Source organism: Equus quagga, chromosome 1 (assembly GCF_021613505.1).
Source record: "Equus quagga isolate Etosha38 chromosome 1, UCLA_HA_Equagga_1.0, whole genome shotgun sequence".
In the NCBI taxonomy this organism is placed as follows: Eukaryota; Metazoa; Chordata; class Mammalia; order Perissodactyla; family Equidae; genus Equus; species Equus quagga.
In genome coordinates, this window is record NC_060267.1 from 145754504 (window position 1) to 145779412 (window position 24909).

Here is a 24909-nt window from a genome sequence, read left to right on the forward strand (position 1 = left end):
AGCACAAAGAACACCTGTCTGCCCTGCACCCAGATTCGCCAACTGTTAATATTTTGCCCAACATGCTTTATCACTCTCTTTTGCTTTCCCTAAACCTTTTGAAACTAAGTCCTAGACACATCCTTCACGATGTATTTCCTAAAAGAGAAGACATTCACTTAAATAATCACAGTACGATTTTCAAAATCAGGAAATTTAACACTGATAAAATACAATTATCTCATCTACAGCCCTCAAACGTTGCCAATTGTCCCAATAACGTCCTTTTCAGCAACTTTTGTTTATTTGATCTAAGATCACACATTTTGTTTTCATGACTCTTTAGTCTCCATTAATCTGGAACAGTTAGCTTCTCGGCCTTTGTCCTTTACAACACTAACATTTTTGAAGAGCACAAGTCAGCTGTTTCACAGAATGTCCCTCAACTGGAGTTTGTCTGATATTTCTGCATGATGAGATTCAATGCTACGCTTTTTTGGCAGAAATATCACAGAAGCAATATCGTAGCCTTAGTGCATCACACCAGGAAGTGCAGCTTATCAGTAAGTCCCATTACTGGCAATATTAACCTTGATCACTTTGTTAAGGAGGAGTTTCTCCACTACAAAGTTATCATTTCTCGCTTTGTTACTAATAATTTGAGGGGAGATTCTTTTAACTACATAAATGTCCTATTCCTCATAAAACTTGCACTATTTTTAGCATCCACTGATAACTCTTGTCCGAATCACTTATTACCATGATGGTTGCAAAATGATTTAACTCTTTCATTATTATAAATGTATTAGTTGACATTCTATGGTAAGACGTAGAAGTTCCTTTACACCCATGTATTTATTTACTTATTAAATGTACGGATTCTCATTTAATTCAACAGGTCTATAGTCCATTTTATTTTGATACCAAATAGTCCCAGACACAGTAAGTTGGAGTTCCTTCAAGCTACTTTCTGTGTCCTTTTGACACGTCCCCACGATTTGTTTGAACACTTCCTTGCTTTCTGGCACAAGATGTTCCATTTTGTAGTTCTCTGTACCATCCAGGGAATCAGCCACTTTTCCACATGCTGAGTTCTTTCAGCAGGAAACGGTTTTTTTAGAAACCAAGATCTGGTCTCAAGGTACACTCACTGCTAGTAACGTATCGCCACTTCTAGGCCCTTTCAGCAGAATGAGCTGGCAGATATATAACATTTTTGTAAGTTATATTTTGAAAAATTATATCCAACTTAAGAAAAACAATATACTTTCCACTATAGCATTTGGCCAACACATATTTAACAGAAGTATCCACACAAAAAAACTGTTTAGTGAAATGCTCTTAATTTAATGCTAGTTAATTTTTCCTTTTAAATTTTGTATGAATTTTCTTCTACACAGTAAGTTAGTCACATAAATTTTGCAATTTTATGAAAACAAAGTACACTCATAACTGTAATTTGATCACTTGACATTTAGAAGTCAAAGCTTCTAAAAGAGAACCTCCTTTTCAATGGTAAGAGTAAAGAGAATTTAACAAAGCTCAAGAATAATTAATATTTGAAAAATAAGAGAATACAGGGAGCTTTAAGCTATTTTTTTCTTCTAACATTACAAAAAAATACTAAAATTAAGTTAGCAAGTTGATCAGAAGAGATAAATTAATCTTTTTAAAATACTGACTCCTTTGCCACTCCTTCCCTCCCATAAGAACTGCTGGAATATTCTGAGGGTGTGAGCACCTATGTGAACACTTTGAATACTTACATATCACTGCACATCTGATCCAGAGCAGTTGATAATAAGCAAGTTAAGTGGGACAGAATACACCTTAAAGTTGTTTTTGCTTTCTTAAATCCGTTTTCTCAGGTCACTCAATTTTATCACAGGCTTTCTTAAGTAATCATTTAACCTAACCAGCATCTATTAAATATCTACTTTATTCCTGGAGCTGAGCCAGGTGCTCCCTCCAAATACATCTTCTCTTTGACCTTACTGGGAAGTCCTTCAATCCCTCTCTTTTCACATACGCTATCACCTGTTCCTCCTCACTTCACTTCATTTCCCACCCTATGTAGATCTCACAGTACATCAGTTCAGCCACCCTCTTGGCAGAATCCTCAATTTTAGACATCAACATTAGATGTCTAAAGCTCTCATACCACTAATTATACTCTCATATCTTTAATCTCTCTTTCCTTCAGTCTATAAAGTTTTCAAATATCTTGCATGTAAAAAATCTTCTTTTTAAAAAATCCAAGTATCTAAAAGTTTTCCTCCCCTTACTCATTGCAATCTGGATGTTATCCTGAACTTTTTCCTCTTCTTCATCCAACAAGCTAATTCATGGTTCCTCTTTCTTGTATTTATTCATCCTCACCGCAACTGCGTGAGTTCAGCCATGTCTGTTTCCACAGGACTGCTGCAGTAATATCCCAATTCACCTCCGTGCCTCAAACCTCTCCTTCCAACATCCCCGTCCTCACCTACCTCTCTACATAGTGCTGCCAGAATACTTTTTATAAAACCCAAAACAAATAAATTGTCTCTCACGTTTAAAACAAATCTATGACTTCTCAGTGTCTAAACATGAAAATTCAAGTCTTCATGGAATACAAAGCCCTCTATTATCTGGCCCCTGTCTTACTTGTTGTAGAAATCCTCATCCCTCTTGAGCCACCCATACTTTCTTGAACCATAAGCTCAAGTCTTTATCAACAATACCTAAACCCCAGAACTACGCTGTTGATGACGAATATCCTGTGCTCATACTGTTCCATCTTCTGGAATTTCCATGCTCCCCTCCTGACACACTTCACTCTTACTCACCTGTCAAGATCTAGCTCAAAAATCTCTTCCTCTATTAAGTCTTCCCAACTCACACAAATAGAGCTAGTCAGCCTTTTGTCACTCCACTTCACTCATGTATTTATCTCTATTACAGCATATCCCAATTTAAGGTAATTCATTAACAGCATGTCTATAAGCTGTGAGCTCCCTGTAGGCAATGGTTGCTTTTTAATCCATCACTATATCCTCTATGCCAATCATTCCAACAGGTGTTCAATAAATACTATTGAATAAATGAAATTAAAAACAGAATACAGAATGAGATTATAATCCCATAAAAACAACATAAGCCTGAATGTTAAAACATGTTCCTACCTGGTAACTAACTGTTTTCTTTCCATCACTTGCAGTGTGAGGTAAGGTCAATGGTCCAGAGACTATCCAAACATCTTCAAACCTCTCTGTCAGTTCTCGACAGTACATTTCTATTCTGAAAAACAAGGCAAAAATATGTATGATGTTCTCAGACATATATGTAGAGAAGAAACAAACGATATCAACTTCCTAGGAAAGAAACCAAGAATAGTGAATTTAAGAAATTAATGTAAACAAGAGAATATTGCACAAACATTATAAGCACATAAGCAGTGACTGTCCCAGTTTCTTACTGCACAAACTTAAAAATCACACAATTAAGATAACTATCTACACTTTCCTATGTGCATTTAGCATGCATTTTAAAGCTGAAATTTTGTTTTATTTTCTCTTATTTTTCTATGTCATAGTTCTCAAATAAACTTTTTTCAAGAATTATATATCATTCCAATAAGTTGCTATACCTTATTTATTTAACCATTCCTATTGTGGGACAACTGGATTTATCCTAACATTTCTTATATAATGTAACACTGTATTAATTCCTTAGGATAAATTTCAAGGGCCAAAATTACTTTATTGAATAAATATTTTAATGATGCTTGATTATATATCAAACTAATATTTTTAACGAGACTGTATCAACTTACTCTATAAACTCCAAAATATGCCACAGCAGTTTCACAACAATCTTTACAACACTGGACTTATCACTTAAAAACTGTTTTTGGTAATTTACTAGATAAAAATGGCACGTAGTTTTAATATGCACTTTCTTATACTGCAGTCGAAGAGATTTATGAGAGATAACAATGCATGTCATCATTCTTCAGTTTCTGTATCTAAAAAGTAAAATCAACATTATTATATCTTATAGTATGTATGCCCAATTATAAGGTAAATTTTTCCTCCCAAAAATATATCCCTTGGTAAAGGAAAATGTTAAATGTTTCCACAGGTATGCAATCAGCCAGAAGATGGAAAGGAAACTATAGGACAAACATCCTAGATCTTGAACAAATAATTTGCAAGGGGAAAAAAAAACAGAGGAAGGTAAACCTACAGATTAAAAAAATTAAAGACAATCAGGGAAATTTGAAGACTGATTGTAAAACTGCTAATAAGGAAGTACTATTAAACTTTTTGGGGGCAATAACAGTACTGGTGTTATATTTTAAAAGAGTCCTTCTAAATCTTCTAAAAATATTTACTTATGAAATACTTATAGATAAAATTATATATTTTTCACCTGCTTAAAATAATCTGAGCAGGGGAAAGGGAGCGTATGTAGATGAAATAAATGTGGGCCATGACTAATAATCGTTGAAGTCTCTTTTAGTGTGGGCTGCTCTCTTAATTACTTTAAACCACAAAGTACTGTGGGGAAAACACAACAGCCTGAAAACACAACAGCCTGAAACAACCTCAAGCAGTACTCGTTTCAGATGCTTAGACAGTACCCCCTGACAGAAGTGCTTAAAAAGTATCCAAAAAACGCAGAAAGTCCAGATGAATTTACAGTTAGGTTTTATCAAAAACTGGTTAATGGTTATGTTTAATTGTACCAAAACTTTTTTTTTTTTAAAAAAAAAGCTCTGCAACTCTTGATTCTTGAAATAAGGAGGAGGGAAAAATATAGTGTTCTCTGGACAAATTCAAAAATATTTTATTGACTCAGTAATAATATTTTGAGTAGCTTCTTCCAGAACTTGACTTCTGATCAGTGGTAAACATGATCAAAATGGCTGGCTATGTTTTGAAGTCTGTACTCCCATAGAAAACCGTACTCCTGAAATATAGCAAAAGAAAAACCTAGTCCAAAGTACGTACCTTTAGTAGTTTAAGCTTTGGAAAAACAAAGACAGAAACAGTTGACGGACACACTAGTACATTCTCCCACAGAATCACATTTTAAAAACTCTCACCCCTCACCTGTTCCAATATCCAGCATTATTATCAAAATTCTGTGGCACAATATTAGAAAGGTAAAATGTTTCAGCCATGGCTTTCTGTGAAAAGAAATTAAAATAGTAACTTGCACTGAAATGTCCTCCTCTTTGAGAGATTTTACAAAGCAGACACAGAAAAACAGTTCCTTATTTATACTTGAGCTCTAGGCAATTACAGTGACTACTTGTTTTGATAAATGAAAGCCAGAGCCATTCCAGGACAGAAAGCTCAATAATGATTATTCAAAATAAGGACTATAACAAAATAAGTAGTTTGGTATGCTAGCTTTCTTTATCATTTATAAAATTCAAACCTATGTAGACTCGAAGAACTAAACATTTCCAATATAAAGCTAAAGGGTAAATTCTGGTTTTAAGCCTCTGGCAAAGGGTTTCTTGGTAAAGGTCAACTTTCAAGAATTTTATTAAGTAGTAGAGTACAAACATATTAGTTCAAAAGCGGCAGAGAAAAATTTCTTGTTCTTCTGCATTCCTGGCCACCATGTGTTCATTTATTTCACACTTCTGACCCATAAATACAAGGCTCTATCATTGTATTTCCTTTCACCGATCTATACTGCCAAAGCTACCAATTACCTTCTCTTCAAGCAGTGGCTCTCAACCTTGAATGCATGGTGGAATAACTTAGGGCTTTAAAAAATATTGATTCCAGGGTTCCACCCCCCAGTTTCTAATTTAATTGCTTTGGGTTACAGGTCTGGCCATTAGGATTTTTTAAAACTTCCCCAGGTGACTACTGAGTATCCAAGGTTGGGAACCACTATCTTAACATTAATAATCACCTACACTTCATGAAATAAATGTAAATGCCATAAAAGACATTTCTCTCCTTTTCTGGCAGATAAATTATCCTAAATTAAAGGAGACTAGAAAGATATGACAACTAAACATACTATGTGATTCATGACTGGATACTGGATCAAAAAAAAGCTGTAAAAGACATACTTGGGACAATTTGGCACACATGAATTGTATATTAGACAATATTATTTTACACATACAAAAATACTTTTGCACATATTTCTTGGTATAATGATACTCTCATCATATATATAAATATCTTCTTTCTTAGATGATACAATCCCTTGAGTGATCTATTTAGGAATGAAGTGTTATGATGTGTGCAATTTACTGTCCATGTTTTTAAAAAAATTAATATACATATACATGCATATGTAAGGTAAATGTATTAAAATGTGTTTGCCGTGCTATCTTCTCAACTTTTCTACAGGTCAAAATATTTTTGCTGTACTCTTTTCAACTTTTCTACATGTCTGAAATTTTTCAAAATAAAAATTAGTAGCTTTAGCTCCTAGTGGCTTTCCAGTTCCCTTTTACACAGCATTTAGTTTTCCTCACTCAACCTGTAACAATGTCTCAGCATCTGAACAAAAAACGGAATTAGAGTCAGGAAGAAAAATACAAAATAGAATATGGAAAGTCTCAAATTTTAAGGTTTGGCTCCTAAGTTTTTAATCTACAAGTCCCATGGGACGCATAATACCAGCCCCACATTCCCATCCCTCCCAAAAATATGCCTACAGATGAAAATTTGTTATTTCCTGCTGGAGCCATGTGTCCTCGTGACCACCCACTTCCAACATAGTCCTCGTTTAAGGCACTGAAGGTTGGAGGGATGTTGGGATCAGGCTTGAATTTACAATGTTTTCTGTCTGCATCACCTGAAGAAAAACACACAAAATGGGTAAGCTGTCAGTGGACAAACATCCCTCAAGATTCTCTAAGCAAGGCAAGCTGGCTGCTGCTGGCTGGTATCTCTCTAAGCAGCTAGTAGTTAGTGATTGCGTGCATGTCTCAAGTTCCTGGGATAGTTCAGATACTTCATCTGAATTTAGCAAGGCCTAGTCTAGGAAAGAATGCTTTTCATACAGTGTAGCTATCTCATATACTTTTGTTTCTGGCCTTTTAAGTTAAAGGAAAAATGCCTGGATAGGATTTAAGTAAAAACAATGACCAAATAGCTAAACTGTATAAAAAGCACAGCTACTAAATAAACTCTTGCTTTTTAAAAAGACCTCTATGTACTGTATTTCGTACAACTGTATTTGACAAGTTTGTATGTACTGAAATAATGGATATATATAGACACAAAACAATTTGTTCTGGGCAGGAATAGCCTAGGGCAGGGGGAGAGTGTCTCTGTTATCTTGCTTACTGCCTCTTAAGCCATGACAAAACAAACATTTAGGTTATGAGCTCAATCCAGAAATTCCTGAAATAAAACATCTGAGTACCACATGGGAGAGAAGAAATCTCAATTTTATTTATATTCTGATACCTCAAGAATAGTTTGCCACTGTAGACATCAGCAAATCCTAACACTACATTCTCCACTGTCATTAGGACAGATCTTGTTAAGCTACAAAAATTATGAGGAAAAATGGAATATACTCAGGCCGCTACTCAAAAAAGTGTAAATGGAGATCAATGAAGTCACTGATTCCAATGTCATTTCATTCAGCCAAGGAAAATTTAAAATCATCAGATCCCCAGGTTCAAAGCATCTAATATATAGCTTGTCAGAATCACTTCATAAAGAAAAAAAATAACTGGGGGTCAGCCCGGTGGCACAGCGGTTAAGTTTGCACGTTCCACTTCTGCGGCCCAGGGTTCACTGGTTCGGATCCCAGGTCAAGCCATTCTGTGGCAGGTGTCCCACATATAAAGTAGAGGAAGATGGCCACGGATGTTAGCTCAGGGCCAGTCTTCCTCAGCAAAAAGGAGGATGGGCAGTAGATGTTAGCTCTGGGCTAATCTTCCTCAAAAAAAGAAAAGAAGAGAAAAAAAGAACAGGTAACACAGCATAAGTATTAGTAAAGTTCTCTAAGTGTCATTACCATTGGAATCGCTTCCTTGTATGCCTGGTTATCTTTGCCTGGTGCTCACTGCCCTTGAAAAAACATTTGTAGGAATTTCCAAAGGTCTAGGATGAAGATGCCTTCCTTGAGAAAGGACGTAAATTTACTTCTGTCAAGTGTCTGGAGGCAAACCAGTGGAGGACAACATTAAACCAAGTTCAGGGCTTAAGGTTCCTTGATCTGTTCAGGCTACATGGCTTTGGGCTACAAGTCTGCATCATAGCCAGTCTGTGGCCTCAACTTCTCTGGAATAAGCTTTTTATTTTCCTTTTGACCCTTCCCTGCTCAGTGCCAAGACAACCTTCTATAAGTCCCCTGTGGTAGACAGGCAGATTAATGCTGGTTCGTCCTTCCCCGAGGGTGCAGATCTCTGGGGTTCCAGGTTAACATATGCGGAGGATATCTTAGACAGTCTACCTTGGTGAGCCTTGAGTCTGGCGTTCAGTCCCCCTCACCCTGTAAGGCTGCAGAACAAAAGAAACGCGGCTTTGGTTTGCCAGGACTGCCCTTGCCTTTCTCGATGCTGCCCTTCACCCAGATATTGGCCTGGCAATTCACCACTATCATGCTGGCTCTCTTCCTCTTCTTTCTTAGTGATTTTTTTCTCTATACTTTTTACATACTGAGAATAACATTTCTCATTGTTTTTAGCAGGAGAGTAAGTCTGAATAATTTAGTCTGTCATTACTGAAAACAGAAGACTCTTTACACTGAAATCAAGTAATCACAGGTATCTTGCTCCTGTTCTCAAATAACATTATTTTACCGCCTCAAAAGTACACAGCTCACAGGATTTACAATATGAAATGCAGTGCTTTCCTCATATGCCTCTGAAAATGATAACTTAAGAGCACGATAAAATTAGTAAAGCCAAAGTTCCTTATATCTTGGGAATATTTCTGTATTTAAAGGAAATTCATTAAACTTGAGACTAAATCAAGAATTTCTCTTGACGTAAACTTATAATCAACTCTCAGGTGCTATGATAAAGTTTACACCTGCATCAGTTTCCCTCCACCAGCAAGCACGTTCCAAACTTCCTGCTATTCTGCTGGTTGGTTTGCACTCTAGAAACGACACATTCACATTTTAACATCACCATTCTAATATACAGAAACATAGCATGCATTGTAAAGCAGAGAAGAAACAATTTGTGGGCCACACAGCAAACTAAAAGGCAAATAACAAAAGGGGACTTAAACAACTATAACAAAAGGTAATATACTTAATATAGAAAAGAACTCTGATAAATCAATTCAAAAAAGAATTATCTCAACTGAAAACGGTAAGAATAATCTACAAAAAAACAGTAATTCACAAAATATTAACCCTCACCGGTAACCAATAAACACAAATGAAATCAGCTATTAAACTTGTAAAGCTCAATAATACTCATTATAGGTAAGGGTTGGGAGAGACGAGGACAAAGAGTGATGATGGGAGTGTAAATTGGAATAATCTATCTAGAAACCAATTTGACATTAAATATCAAGATCTGGTCATCTTAATTACAAGAATCTACCAAGACATAAGGACATATGAACAGACTTACACACCTGCCTACCTCTCCAGTCTCATTTCCTATCATATTCTCCCTTGCTCCAGCCACTCTGGCTTTCTTTTAGTTCCCTAAAGGAACAAAACTCGTCACATTGGGGCCTTCAAAGATGCAACGGTGCTTTTTTTTCTGCCTGGAATGCTCTTCTCCACATCTCATGGCCCACTCAACTCCTCTGCCTAGCCAGCCACCCCTTCAGGCTACTTTCTCAGAGAAGTCTCGCTAATCAAAATCAGGTTCTCCTGTTATAATCTCTTATCATATTCTTTACTGTTCCTTAATTATACTAATCCAACTTGCAATCACTTTTCCTTCAGAACAGTTATTATCAATAGTAATTATATATTCACAATTATTTGTTTGATAGGTCAACCCACCCCCTTCCCAACTCAAAGTGCCACAGCGGGATAGAGACCATCTACTCTGGTCACTGATATATCCCGAAGGCTTAGCACAGTGCCAGACACATGGTAGGCACTTAAAAAATATTTGTGGAGGTAATGAATGAATGGTGCTCACTGCAGCAATATTTATGACAGAGCCTCCAATTTGTGTGTGAAGATACAGATCCTCTCAGCCCCTGAGACAGCTGGGAAGGGTCTGGGGCTCCCTGGCTGCCAGGAAGGGTCTATTTATCTAGTAAACCATACAAACATCATCATTTTCTAAATGCGCGGTAATGTGAAAAAAGGTTGAGATTATCAATAATCCCTGTTCTAAATTTGGAAACATCTTTCATCAATGCCTTTACTTCTAACCACCTACCCATTATCTTGCTTTTGGATATATGTTCAAGAACCCATCTAGGCACCCGCTTTGACTGATCATAAGACAAAGCATGATTAGTGTAACACCTAGTTTCTGTTCCAGTTAAAGGGAATCCAAATTGTTCCAAGAGAGCCTTTTCTGCAGAACCTAAAAATGGAAAAAAGGGGGAAAAGAACAAAAATAAGAAATAGTTAGCGACTATTATTAGAAACAAAAAATTCTAAGTAAAGGGAGAGGAGTGAGACTTAACAAAAGACTGACTCAAAAGTCTAATGGACCAGGACATCTCATTTTTGCAAGCACTTACAAAGCAGAGGAAAGACACAACAGGCAAAATACTGGCTTTGTCTATGATCAACTGTATAGTTACATCAAGATAAACTGCAGCTATCTCATTAACTTTTAAATAAGGACCTTATCTTACTGGTCTTTCACATAAAATTTCCAAATCTCTGCCCCACAAAGTACTGTGTATACCAAAGAAGTAAAGGAAAAACTCCCGTCACTACTTGTCACTGATATGATTGAACAGGAAAGAGCCTACCTACTCATCACTTTTTAATAGCGAGGGGACAAAAGCACAGTCTTTTAAATTTTTTTTAAAAGATCATTATTCATTGACACTCTTCCTCAATGTTCTGGTACTGAAGCAGACGTGTGCTGCAGCAAGACAGTGGTAAAACTGGTACCGTTTTTCCTAGCGAAGGAAACCCAGCACGCGTTTAACTGGAAGTCAATTTCAAAATAATCCTCTCTTGATGCCTTCTCTAGTCTTCAAGCCATCAGAGGTGTCTTGCTAAATGCCCAGTATCAGAAGGAGCAAGTTAAACTAGCACGTCGGGAAAAGCGTAAAAAGGAGCGTGAATTCATTTTCTTTATCAAATATAAGGTATCCCCTGGTAACGTGATGACATATACTTTAAAGAAGGGCTGGCAGGTATTCTTCATCTGAACGATGACAAAATGAGGACAATTAACTAATCTGATAAAACTATGTTAACTTAGTCATTCATTCATACTTATTGAACGCAATTGTGTACCAAGTACCGTGCTGTGGACACGGTGGAGACTAAACTGGACACAGTCCGAGCTCCTAAGGAGCTAACAATCTAGTGGAGGACCCAGACATTAAAACATACAAATCGTGATAAATACTCTGGGGGCAGAAGGAGAGAAAATGAAGATTCCACGGAAAGGAAGTGTACGTGAAGGAGGCAGGCGAGACTCAAGGTGGAGAGAGGAGGCCAAATCCGGAGACTGGAAGGCCGAAAACCCAAAGCCAGGCAGATGGAGAGCCGCCCGGCGAGGATCAAGATTCACGCCCGAGGAAGAAGTCGGGCCCTAAACCCCGGGAAAGAAAAGCCGGCCCCAGACTTACCGCCGGGCTCCCTCACCGCCAACGCCGCCTCAGCGCCCTGACTCCGGAGGAACTGAACGGCCGTGAACCCGGCTCCCGCGGCGCCCACTACAGCTCCGGCCACGAAGGCACTCAAAAGGTGCCGGGAGCCTCTGAGACGGGAAGCAAAACTTTTGGCAGCCATCTTAACCAAGGCAACGTGCCTTTTGCCACAGCGCATGCGCATACCAGGTCTGAGGTGTGAAGGCCAATCACAACCGCGGGACCAAGACACGCATGCGCAATCTGGAGTCGCCGTGGCCTGAGTCTCTCAGGAGACGCCGGAGGTCCAGAGCGCAAGCTCACGCGCCTCTCCGCTGAGGGCCTCGCGCGCCCCCTGGTGACAAACTTTGAGGCCCAGGAGCAATCCCACCTTCACCCCTGGTCCACTTGACTGGATGATGAGGGAGCATGACATCTTTAGGGCTCAGTAGTGTGCATACATAATCCTGAGAAGAAAATACCTTTAGTCTAGGCCCACTTAAAAGGTGAGTAAACCACTTGCACATGGTTACACTAAGGTCCCTGGAGCCAAGATTCCAACTCAGGTCTGATTCCAAAACCTGTGCCACATTGGCTATCTTGATGACACCTGGCTTTGAAGTCACATGTAATACAAATATTAACTTCTAAAAATAGCTTTGTACCTGCTAAGGAGTTTCTTGACAAGACAGTATGGTGACAAGCCATGGTGGCTTAGGACCCTGAGTGCAAGGGGTTTGGATCCTCACCCAACCACTGTCGGTCCACCTTGGATGTGTTGCTTCACTTTTCTAGGCTTCCGCTTCCTCTCTTTTAAATGGGGATAATAGACCATAGGGTTCTTGCGAGGATTAAAGGATATTAACCATGTAAAAGCGTTTAGGAAAGAACCTGGGGCATGTTAAGTGCTCTCTAAATGTTAGCCACTTTTGAGTCATTTTTACTTTATCTTGATAGGATATAAAATCCAGATGGCTGAATGCCTGCTGACAAAGGAAGGATATATGCACTCCCACTGACAAATAGATGGATCTTCTTCCTTTTGCAGCGCAATCTCCAGCATTCCATGTGGACTTAGGTCACTAAGCAAGAGGCCATTTCTAACAACCAACTGAAAAAGGGTAGACATTGTTTAGACAGCTTCATGGCTCCATACCCCTTTCCCAGGCATACCTCTCCAGAAGTCATCTTGTATAATCCCCTGGGCCTCTGACCCTAACTGGCTGAGCTAGGTCAACCCAAGTCTTTCCAGGGATTTTGGATCTGGAACTCTCTCCAGGTAGCAAAGGTGTAACATGAAACTCTGGCACTGTACAGCCTTGTTTCCTGCTAAGTAGACAAAGGAGCAGATGCATCTGGTCTTGCACTGAGCAACAGTGGAAGAAATGCTGAGACAGAGGTGAAGGCCTGCATTGCTGTCACCCCAGCTGTGACCCCAACTTTCAAGGCTCCTGAAGCCCAGGCACATCCTGCCTTTCCCTGAGGCTTCTCTGGCCACTTGCCACAGGATCGTTCCAGTAAAGCCCCCTCTTGTTTAATGGTTTCTGTCATTTGCAACCAAGAGTCCTGATAAATACAACCCGGCAATACTGGTATCTGTAGGTTTCAAAGCTACTCCAGCAGCTTCCACCAGAATTTACTAAATACACACATTCACTTAAGAGGTATTTCTCAAGGCCCTCCTAAGTGCCATGCCCCATGCCAAACACTAGAAAGAGAAAGATAAATGGTAGGTGACTCTTCCTCATCCAGATCCTGTACTTGGGAACAGTGAACCCCACATTTGGGCCTGAGGTCAAGAATTGGAAGGGCTGCCTGACTTTGTGTAAGCAGCTCCCTCTGGGCCTGTTTGCCCACCATAAAGTGAAGTGACTGGACCAGTAGTTTTAAAACTGTAATCAGGGGGAACCCTAGTGTTCCACAGGGGTACCTGAGGCAGGTTGAATGGCTCTTGCGCCCTCTTCTGCTTGCTCACTTGGGCAAGCCTGGTTTTATGCAGCAGCTTCTGTGTCCAGTTTCTTTGGGTGAAAGCAGCCTTTGCTGAAGGAAACGTTTTACCAGATGACCCCACGGTCCAAACTTCCAGTGTTTCTAGCTCCAAAGTCCTCATTCAAAAATGTTAGCCTTTTGCCTTTGTCTCCTCCTCTGTGCTCGTCATTAGGGGCACTCACTAATGAAAGGTGAACTTGCTAAATCTGAAAGAGCAAAAAGGGCCCAAAGCTGGACAACTGGTCCCTAAATCAAGGGCCCTTTCATCAAAAGTTGTTCCCCAAGAGCTCCAAGCAGGTTGTTTAATCCTCATAATAAAGGGTAAATAAAAGGCATTAAATAACCCCACTCGAAGGCTTCAAAGCTGGTGTTTCTTCACTTAGCAAATATTAGTCATGGGCCAAAAAAATCTTTTATGTTACTGCAGAAAGCGGTGAGGTGATTTCTGGGATTTTCCTATTTTCTTTGTCAGTTAGTAGAGACTATCATCATCATTTTATTAGCAGGGAACCATGTTTTCATTTCCTGAGATAAGTCAGGAACTCCAAAACATGAGCCCTGGCTTGCTGATTCAGATCTGGAGTGGTGCCCCATAAGTATATTTTTTAATAGCTCAGCAAGTGACCCTGGTACTCAGCCATGTTTGGAATGGCAGGGCTTGTATCCTGCAGGAGTCCTGAATATAACTTACTTTCTAGGCTTCTCTGCTCCACTTACAAAAATATTGCTCAGTCCTATAATTCTGCGAAGTATAGGAGTGGGTGTGTGTGTGTGTGTGCAGGATCTTGGAGATCTGGAAAACAGACCCCTGCCCTGCAGGAACTTATCCAGAGTCCTCGTACAGGCCATTTAGGAGAAGCCCCATGTCTCCAACAAGGTCCTAAGCTTGGGAAGGGCAAAAATGGAGGCCTGTGCTGAGCTCCAGCCCTGCAGGATGGTGGGAGACTAGGCAGTCAACCATTAAGAACTGATGTGTACCAAGCACGAACTCACAGAAGTGTTCAAGTTGGCCCTGTAAGTCGGAAACAACATTTTATTTATTTGTAATTCCCATGAAAAGAAACATCAATCCTCTGCCATGTGATTAAGAAAGACAACAGGGTTTCATTATTATTATTATTATTTTATTTTCATATACAAAAAGATAAAACTTGAAATAGCTCTAGATTTTCCCTCCTATTCTGTTGGGGTGTGGCTGCTCCTTCACACAGGGGGAAAAAACTACATTCACATCGGTTTATTTGAGGACCCAGTGCAGAGTTCAAACAGCAAAACCCCAACTTAGCAGATCTAATTTCAAACTTGACACTCATTTCTAAAATTACCACAGTAAAAAGGAACAAAGATCCACTGCAAATGAATGAACCATATGATACAATGCTCTTTCCAAAATGTCTTCATTTTGCAACTGTAATTACACAGATGTCTGCTTTTGGCCATTTTAGATGTGTGCGTGTATATAATATATATATGTGTGTGTGTTATATATATATATATATATATATATATAAATCAGCACACTTTCAAATCCAGACAGGGTGACAGCAACAAGCTTAACTCTGTATATATATATATTTTAAAACATGATACTTTAGTATATCTTTTGTTAATTCAGTAGTACAAGCTATTTCTGTTCTACAAAATTTTTATTTTATAGCTACAAGGGTGAAAAGTGACCTATTACATATACAAACAATACTTACTGAATTTGAGCCAAAAACTTTAAGTCTTTAGTTTTAGCACTTGAAGAGCTTCCTCACTTCTACAGCCTTAAATCATATACTAGTCACATTTCCAGAGTTTGCAATTACTCATTTTTAAACCGCGAGAAACAGGTGAATCCAAACTTTTAATTACAATTTTTATATACAAGTTAGATAACACAGCTCAATAAGACTTCGCTATCCATCCTAAACCCAACACACACATTCTCCACTAAGTTAGACAAGTCTTAGGGTTTTCCTTCTTTTCCTTACAAATAATGTACAAATTTAGAAGTAGCTGGTAAAACTGATACATAAGATGGAAAATGAGAGGTGACATTTGCTGTTAGTTCCAAAATTGGTCCTGCAAATTTCGTATTCTGCTGTGTTCTTTAACTGTGTGTCTGTTACATGCAGAAGCTCTTTTCACAAGAATTGACATCAAACTCGATGTAAGTTAAATTTACAGTACTGTATAAAGTTATTCAGATTCAAGGACAAATGTGGAAAAATATTAACAGGTGAAAAATTTGGCCTTTGACACTAACAGGATCACGTCAAATTCATAAGCAGATTCTTTTGTACAGTTGAAAAATGGCATTGTGTGGATTTGTGGTGTGGAACTGAAATCTAGAAGTATGTTTCTAATCTGCGGTAACCCTCACCCTCAATTCTCAAGTACCACTCAATTTTCTTTGCGTTTTTACAGAATTCTAGAAGAAATGGTGAAAAAAGGCCACTGGCATTTTAACAATTCTTCCCCTCACAGGAGTCTTAACACTTTCCCATGAGGTCTCCTAAGAATCTCTGTATGGTCACTGGCTCCCAGACAGCCTTTGACAATGACTTAGACACTTTCCAAATCAAGCCCCAGATGTTGCCTAATCTTTCCTACTCTCATCTCTGTCACTGCTGGTAAAATTTGGATGAGCGCGCTTTTCCCTTACGGAGAAATTATTTGGCTAAACATACACTTAACTCGTGGCAGTGCTCTCAGAAAACCCCACTTGGGCTAAAGCACTTGCAGGGACTGAAGTCAACAGTCCACTGAACAGGGCAGAGACCAAACACCCTGAGGGCTGAGTCCGGACCCACTGGAACACACTGACCTTGATGTCCACAGTCAGCGGGACAGTCCAGGCAGGCAGCCCACGCTTGTATGACTGAGTTACCACTTTTAATCTTGTTCTGCCATCTATGCCCCAGAGACAAAAATTCAGATGTGGTGACTGCTGGTTAATTAAACTTCTTGAACTGGTAAAAAAGGCTCTTTAAAAAATATATATATATTTATTTAAAATACATCAAAATGACAAACAGCCATATCCCGCAAGGCCTAATTTCACAGCAACATATGCTACAGACATCTTCCCAAAATGCACCGTGGTAGATGGTGGGTTTTTTAATCCTGCCATTTAAAGGAATGTTCTACATTTGAGCTTTAGTGACTGGAAATGTGTTACAAAGAGCTCATCTTTGGAACTAACTTGTGTGCAAGACCAGCCAATTGAATCACTTTGCCTATTCAGACATGAGAATACTGAAAATGGCAGAATTCAAAGAGGAACATAGGAAGCACCGTTCAGATGACGCTCTAGACCCATCCCACCACAGTGCTGTTAAGAGCTTGCCAGAAGCCCCTTTGTCAGTCCTTGGGAAGAGTTTTACTTTAAAACAAAGAAGTGCCCATACTTGGCAGGGTTCCCGCGTATGTATGTTACAAGCCTGCAGTATTGAGAGGACCCAGATGGTGACATTGTTCAACATGAGGTCTGAGGTAACTGGTTCTTAAAATACCTGGAGCACAGAACTGCATCCAGAAATTACAGCTGGAAAAAAGCAAAAAGGTGGGGTTTGGGGCTAGAAAATACCAGTAGAAAAAAGCTTACAGCAGTTGCTTTTGTGGGGAGCCAGGTGACAAAAACAAAGGCACAACAGAATTACATTCCAAGATGTGGCTAGAGAGCAGAGAAATGTTCTTTCATGGGGAACAGGGAAAGGACCAATGGGTTGGTTCCCAGAGTGCTACTGGATCTGCTGAAACTAAATTTATTCCAAGTATAAAAGGGGTAAAGTGTAAAACTTTACTCTAAATCAGACTGAATAAAAAGCACAGCTGGTTTTAAATGACACATTAGGGATTCTCCTGACAAAACTGTCCCAACCAGTGCACCACTGGGCACAGCAGCCTGAAAAGCCAGCAGGCAGGGTCTGGGGGACAGGCCTTCAGCTGGACCTCCGGACTGGCAATTACAGATAGAAACAATCAGCTTCATTATCCACTTCCCTTAAATCCCCATCAAAAAGGTTCACCCAAATAACCATCCACTCTCTACCCCCAAATAAAAAGCTAACATGAAGGCCACCTTCCTATCATGGCAGTGATGCTGACCTTTGTAGGAAGAGCAGGAAAACCTGTGTCAACACTGGAAAGATGCTCTGCTGCTACAGGGTTCGGAGCTCCCTCAACGGGCTCCTGGCCAACCACCCTCACCTCCAAACTGCCCTGAGCAGAGAGGACAAAGGAGCTGGCAGCTCTCCATTTAATTTGACCACCATGTCCACATACTACCCATTCCACCCTCCCCCTTTCCAAATCATTTCTCAACTGGAAATTCTGTCCTGAAAACTAGATAAGTTGGTCCTAAATAGTTCAGTTTTGTGGATTACTCAAATCACTAAACCCTCATTTCAAATGTTTGTAGCCTATTTCTTATTCTAGTCCCAACCCACCCCAATCTGCACCCCCATACAATTTCTGTTCCCCAAAACACCCTCACACTACCACGTCCTAGGGCAGGAGCTTACAAACGACTTTTTAACCTGAGAACCCTTTATTCAAAAGAAATCTCAGAGGAAGCGCAAATGTAGAACATACTGCAGGCTCCTCTCACCTCTCCCCATCCCCTCTTGTCCCAACCTGCAAGAGCCGAACTGAAGCATCACTGTCCTACACAGCCACAAGTGGAGTTTTGGCCAAACAAGACCCAGAAATGGACTCCAGTCTGCCAGTGTATCATGAGAATCCACATGGGCACTAAGTAGAAACGCCACACCACTCACACTCCAGTGTACGTTTATCTTGAAAGGTAAAGCTCGTTATTCTGGTTACAAAATCATTCTTATTCAAACTCACTAGACTTTATAAAAATAATCTGTGGTATAAAACAATCTCGACACTGTGCAGAAGAATCTGTCAGGTGATATAACTAAATATATATGTAGAGCTATAGGTTTTTTTAAAGTAAAATTTCAAGTGTCGTATCTCTATTATATAACCTATTTTTTTATTTACAATGCTACCTAAAAACATTCCAATGCAAACGTGATTGGGACAGGCAGGGAACGAGCCCATGCCCAACCAACAGCAGAAATTCCCAGACTCAAGAAAGAACTCATCCATTTGCAAAAAAACCCATCCTCACCTGCCCAAAAAGCATTAGATAATGGGTCTTATTTTTCATAACTGTGAGCTCAAAAATGTAAACTTTGCAAATGAATGTAACACTTTTCTGTAGATGTCCAGAAGAGCGCATGTTTGTATGATCCATTGCAAACACACATATGTCCGTGTGTGCATTTCTTTAGCGTCCTGTAGTTGGCTTGCAGTAGCTCTCAGAATGGCCCAGGCCCCAGACAATCCAAAGACACTCCTGGAGACAAAAGGGGAGTGCAGGGCCATCAGCGCACACTGGCATTTAGAGAGTATGCCTTTTAATTCATGAGGAAAAACCACTTCTGTTATCTCTACGAGCTGCCATAGGAGCAAATAAAATATCACTGGTTTGGGCACTACAGGGATACATGGAGTACCACAATCAAAAAGTCCTGCTTCACTCACACCTGGAAGATACTGTCACAAAGTGTAAAAGCTTGGTAAAAATTTAAATAGTGGTAAATCCTTTAAATTCAAAACCTTATCCAAACCATTACGGTGGACCCAAAATGAGTATAAAACAGGAATACTCAAAATATCCCCAGATAATTTGGACTTTGATGATAGTTTATGGGTCTCCTGGACCCACTCACTGTTTTTAAAATGTGGCTGAGTCAACTGAATTAAATTTAGGAAGGAGTGGTGTTCTAAACTTCCGATTTCTTTTTCCTACAAAACTAAATCATTATCTTAAAAAACTTTTCCAAGCCTTTTAAAGGTTTGGGATACATTCATATGTGGATTGCTGGTTACAAATCAACTACCAGGAATCTTACTTAAAGAACTATGTGTATAACCCTGAATTCATTTAACATTTGCAAATCTAGACTGAGAAGATAAACATCAAGTGAATTACTGGGCCACTTTCTTTACCTAAAAGATTACTGTTGATCAAGACCTAAACTCATCATTACTAGGTTGAACACATTAGCTGCTGAGTATTTTATTAGTTCAGCTTATGTAAACAGCCATTGACCGAGGAGAATTCATGTCACTCAAATGAGAAAAAGCCACCGTGCCCTTGCCTTTCTGGCTGCTCACCCTGTTTGAAGGGTAGATGAATAAATTCACTGTGCTTCTTGGAAAGGTCTAGTACCCCTGAAATGGGAACCATGCCTGGCCTCTCTCCAAAGATGAGCCATTAAGAACCCAACAGGTTACTGAAATAGCTGGTACTAACGATCAAACCAAGTTAACTCCTGGAAAATGCCTTCCAATTTAGATATCGTTCTAGTGAGCCAAGTTCTCAGGAATAATGCCTGACTATTTGACTTCTAGTACCAGTTCTAAAAACTTACATACTTACGTTTACCATAGTACTACAAAACATCAAATCCTTCTATTATCAATAGGTGCTGGGAATTTACAATGCATTCTAAAAAAGGCAAAATTCCATTTGCAAGGGGGCCACCCAGTCCTCCCACCCTGGATAGGATAGCCACTTCCCTGCCCTCATGGCTCAGAGCACAGTGGCCATGTAACAGGCTTTCAGAGCCACATACAGCACAGGGTGGACTTTGAATACACAGCTGGGCTTGCCACCAAGGAAACACCACACACACAGCCCAAGCACCCACTGCAGAGAGGCAGGGTAGCAGGGAGCAAGAACATGGCCAATTGGAGAGAAAGGTGACAGAGCAGAAGTAAAAGATCACCTGCTTTGCTTTCTAAACCATGACATGAGAAGCCATGAGAGTTGGCCTGGACCCTAGGGGCAGTGGAAGAACTATCTCGGTGGCCTGGAGGTGAGAAGCCTTTCCCTTGGCTGAGAAAATGAGTGGGGGGCTCAAGCCTCCTGAAGATGTTCAAGGCTGGACAAGGTCCTTCTTGTTCTGTACAAATGCCCCAAGTCCAGATAAGGTGAATTCTAAGTCAGAAGCAGCTGGCACACACGGGGAAGCCCTCCTCAGGCAGGACTGATCCCTCCGGGCACCTACCAAGAGCCAAGAGGACAGGAAGGCCATGCTGAACAACAAAGGCTGCTGATGCTCACCACTTTCCCTCACAGCCAAGTCTCCTTTTCTCCTAAGATCGGTCCATCTGCAGCCCTCACCCTGAGTAACTCACTCAAAGAAAGACTCCTGATAGGGACCAACAGTCCCAGGAGAAAAGCCGGCTCGTGCCAGGCCCAGAATGTTCTAATGACTATGTCTACGGCCTCCTCTGGCCCCCTTGTCATTAAGAATCCTCTGTAGGACAGTGTGACCCAGTGACCTCTGTCCCCACTTGCTTCCTCCTTCTCTTACTCATTCCTGGATTTCTTTGGCTAGGGATGTCTTCCCACAGTCATCATGAGTGTTTTCAAAGAGAACACATTCTCCCTGAAAGCCCATCCCACAGCCAGGAGGCTGCTTGGATGACAGTGCACTAGAAAGGAAGGAGCAAGGAGCCCTGGCCACTTTTCTCCCCCAGCTTGGCCACACTCCTACCCTAGATGCAGCAGCCTTTCCCATGGGCAGAGAAAATGATGCCAGACTCCATTCCCACCAGTCTTCCACCGAGTTTGGAGGAAACAAAAGTAGCAGTTATCTGAGCTTCTCCTAAGTGGATATCACATGAAACCTTTGTGGAGAAGAGCAAAGGCAGAGGCCCTACAACCCAATAAATACAAACCAGGGCTCTAGATGGTTTGCTCCCCAAAGAATACATGACAGCAAACAGCTGATCTGAGGCAAAAGACCCACTCAGGCTCCCAGGGGCATGCTTTGGAAAAAGATCACTCACCTTCTTCTAGCCATGAGCAGCAGTCAGGGATACTGCCTGACGGGTGCATTTTATACCACAGCACCTGGGGAAAGGGCAGCCTGAAGCCCAAAGAACTGGCACAGACTCCCCCGGACTCTCCCTTCTCCCTGGCCACACCAAACAGGTACCATTTCCTGATATGCCATTCTGGTGCCAAGGCCGCAAAGGGGTGCTACAGCAGCTGAGCACAGGGTCAGCAAGAAGGGAGCCCACCCAGATAAAAGGCATGCAGGCCGACAGGAAGGCCTGCCCTGTCTGTACTGCATCCTAACCAGCAGGTCCCACATCAGGGCCACAGCTCAACCCTTCACAGCCAGGCCAAAACTTGTTCTCACAAGAATCAAGCCTGCACACAAAAGAAAAATCACCCAGAGGAAATCTAAAACCAAACGGAGAGTCTCGGGTCTAGTATTCCACACTGGGTAGGACCAGTGACCTGATCATTCCTGTGGTAAATCAGCTACATTTGTTAGTGCTTTATTTGTTTCTTCTGAGGGTGAAAAGTAGAGATGCCCAGTACTGCCTGAGGAGAAAGCTAAAGAAATTAGATATGGCACTTTTCAATAAATATTTTAAAGCTTCTTAAAGAAATATGTGGAAAAGAAAAGCAACTGCTGTAAGGCCTGTTTTGCTGTTAAAAATTATTCCAAGGGAAGAAAAATACCACAGCACAAAATAGTTAAAAAAAAAAAAAGAAGAAGAAGAAGAAAAAGACAACATACCAAAAACACAAAAACCTGTCCCTGTAACCACCTTGGCCAGCTCACATTTTGACCCACGACGCAAAAACTGAGTTCTGAGAGGGAGGAAAACTCACCTCCCACAGCACTCTGTGCCCAAACACACAGAGAAAAGGATACACCCAAGTGGCAGGCCCCAGACACCGCAGACAGCGTGCTGAGCGCGAAGCAGGCGGCTCAGGGTGCGTGCAGCGCTGAGACTGCAAACTCCAGGGCAGGGCTGAGAACTCCCCACTCCAGATACGCTACCCTAGCACAGACTGCCCGAGTCACAGTGCAGATTCACCAAGATACTACAGGTCTCTTCCACTATCGCTGCTACTAATTTGCTTAAGAAATTAAATCTCAAGTAAAATTACCTCATCCGGGTCTCTAAGGGCCACCGTTTTACCAAGTTAAAGTGGGGTTACCTGTCACTCTGAACATCGACCAGTCAAGTTGAGGGAAACATCTGAACCTCCAAATAACCCAAGAGGAGGCACCTCTCTCCCGTTCTCACCCAAGTCAGCCTCTCCCCATTGCCCACCAACTTGCCTACCTTCAAGATTAAGAGATCCAGTTTTTAAATAAAATCGTCTAAACAAACCAGAAGGAAAAGCCTTTACAAACAAGAGTGATGAATGCCCAGACTCGGCCCAGACAGCCAACCTACAAGTGATGACAATTATTTACAAGGGCGTGTTATCAAACAAACATGGTAGCACTCCCTAGAAGACTCCAACTTTTTCTCTTTTTCTCTATTTCTTTTAAACTTTCTTGTCATAAAAGCCAACTTACATTAAAATATACTTACTACAAGACAACACAACTAATAAAATATATAATAAAACTTACACAAGTAGAAAACTTTGAGGTATTTCTGGTTTGAGGTGGTCTGTGGTCGTGAAGTTTTAATTCTTTTACTTTTCAAAATTTAAACCTCGGAAGCCACATAGCAAAGCGTGTGTGTATATGTGGATGTGTGTGTTTTGTTTAAAAAAAAAAAAATTTGCGTGTTTCATAAATTAAAAAAAATTCAAATGTTGAAACAGCAGCATTAGGAACATTCACTGACTAGAGCAAGGTTATGGCATAATAGAGAAAGGGTTTTTAGAATATGCACCACTTTAAGGGGTCTGGAGAAAGCCGTGCCCATGAGCCACATATAGGGGACATTTATGTCACCACTTGGGGCAGAGCCAGTGCTGCAGGACTCTCAGCATCTCCAGAGAGGCAGACCTTGCTAGGCCCCACCTAGGAAATCCTCTTACCCTGGCTGTGCAGGGGGCCCCCTGTGGGCATTTCCCTGAACTGCTCCAGGAGGAAGTAACATATTTCAACTTTTCCTCCATTACAGATATTTATAGCATTGAGTCTTATGAAGAATGTACTCACTAAACCATGATGATTTCTACCCTTATATAACCTTAAAATAGGGCAGAAAAATGTTTTGTCCTATGCCCAAGCCCAAGTTAGTGGAAAAAACTGGTCAGGGCCAGCAGGTGGGTGAGAGCCACCTGCTTTTGGACTTTCTCCAAACCTCTCTCTTGCCATTAATGCTCGGCCTCCACACGGTCCTTCCCCTCGATTCCTGGTTACCTGAGAAGTAGCCTCATAGCAAAGGATGCTGCTCCGAATGTGCCCGAGTCCAGTGTAGCTCTGTTCCAAACCCAACCCCCAGCTCCATCCTCCCCTTCCAGCTCCAGTCCAAACCATCCTCATCCTCATCCCAGTTTTTCCTCGGTCAGGACAACACCCGTTAATCCGTGAAAGACACATCTGCTGTTTCTTAAACTCACTGTCTAAAAAGGGAGAAAAACACAATAAAAGGGAGGGAGGAGGGAGACAAGGGCAGAGGGAAACTCCTCTTTTGAGGAAGGTGTGTTCTTATGTAACAGTCTTCAAAGATTCCTCTAGGTAGAGTTTGCAGCATTAAGTTTCCTAAGACAGGAGATGGGTTTCTTTGTGTCACAGATTCTGAGACAACAAACAAAGAGAAAGCGGGAAAAATGAACCCCAAGAACAGGAGGTGGCTGAGGCTCTTCAGCATGGCGCTGGTTCTGCATTCACAGCTCAGCACCTCAACGCCTGCTGACGTGTCCGCTGTTTGCGATACAGTAGAGCAATGTGCTGGTAAAACTGATCCAATCCAAAAAATAATATTAATAATAATAATTATAATAATTATAATAATAATAAAAAGTCAAGGTAAAATAGCAGCTGCATTTTATGTGTTTGTTGGTGTTATGGGATTTCCAAAACAAAACACAACTTTTTTTCCTTTCCTCTTCAGATCCACTGAGTCTAGAGATCCACTTGTGTCCTGGGCTTAGATGCTCGACTCTTTAGGAGGCAGGTCCACATTGGTGACGGATGTCACCAGGGAGACAAGACAGTCCGAGGTAGTGCCGTTGACCGACCTCCGGATCAGGGACACCCGCTCCTCCACGCAGCCTGCAGACAGGCGAGCCTCCGCATCATGGTCCCAGCACTCCTCAATGGTCACACAGAGCTGGGCCAGGCCCTGCACAACAGGGTAGGGAGAGGAAAAAGACACCCTTGTTAGTGCCCCTCAGTGAGGACAAGCATGGGGACAACAAACTTGATGATGTTGCCAAGGA

General features: G+C 40.9%; 2 protein-coding genes across 6 annotated transcripts in view; both read right to left on the reverse strand.

The window, feature by feature from the left end:
- Positions 1-11864, reverse strand: part of EXOG (exo/endonuclease G) — a 32889-nt gene extending 21025 nt beyond the window's left edge. Inside the window, exons 1-5 of one of the 2 annotated variants that reach the window (XM_046678675.1) lie at positions 11697-11864; positions 10316-10465; positions 6656-6795; positions 5076-5152; positions 3144-3258 (exon numbers count right to left, since the gene is read on the reverse strand). In XM_046678675.1, coding sequence (XP_046534631.1) covers positions 3144-3258; positions 5076-5152; positions 6656-6795; positions 10316-10465; positions 11697-11859 — 645 coding nt within the window. In that variant the 5' untranslated portion in view covers positions 11860-11864. The remainder of the gene's footprint in view (positions 1-3143; positions 3259-5075; positions 5153-6655; positions 6796-10315; positions 10466-11696) is intronic. The other variant, XM_046678686.1, reaches the window with a different exon arrangement.
- Positions 11865-14807: 2943 nt separating this feature from the next.
- Positions 14808-24909, reverse strand: part of ACVR2B (activin A receptor type 2B) — a 39890-nt gene continuing 29788 nt past the window's right edge. For all 4 annotated transcript variants that reach the window (XM_046676863.1, XM_046676839.1, XM_046676854.1 and 1 more), the window contains one exon: positions 14808-24812. In XM_046676863.1, coding sequence (XP_046532819.1) covers positions 24618-24812 — 195 coding nt within the window. In that variant the 3' untranslated portion in view covers positions 14808-24617. The remainder of the gene's footprint in view (positions 24813-24909) is intronic.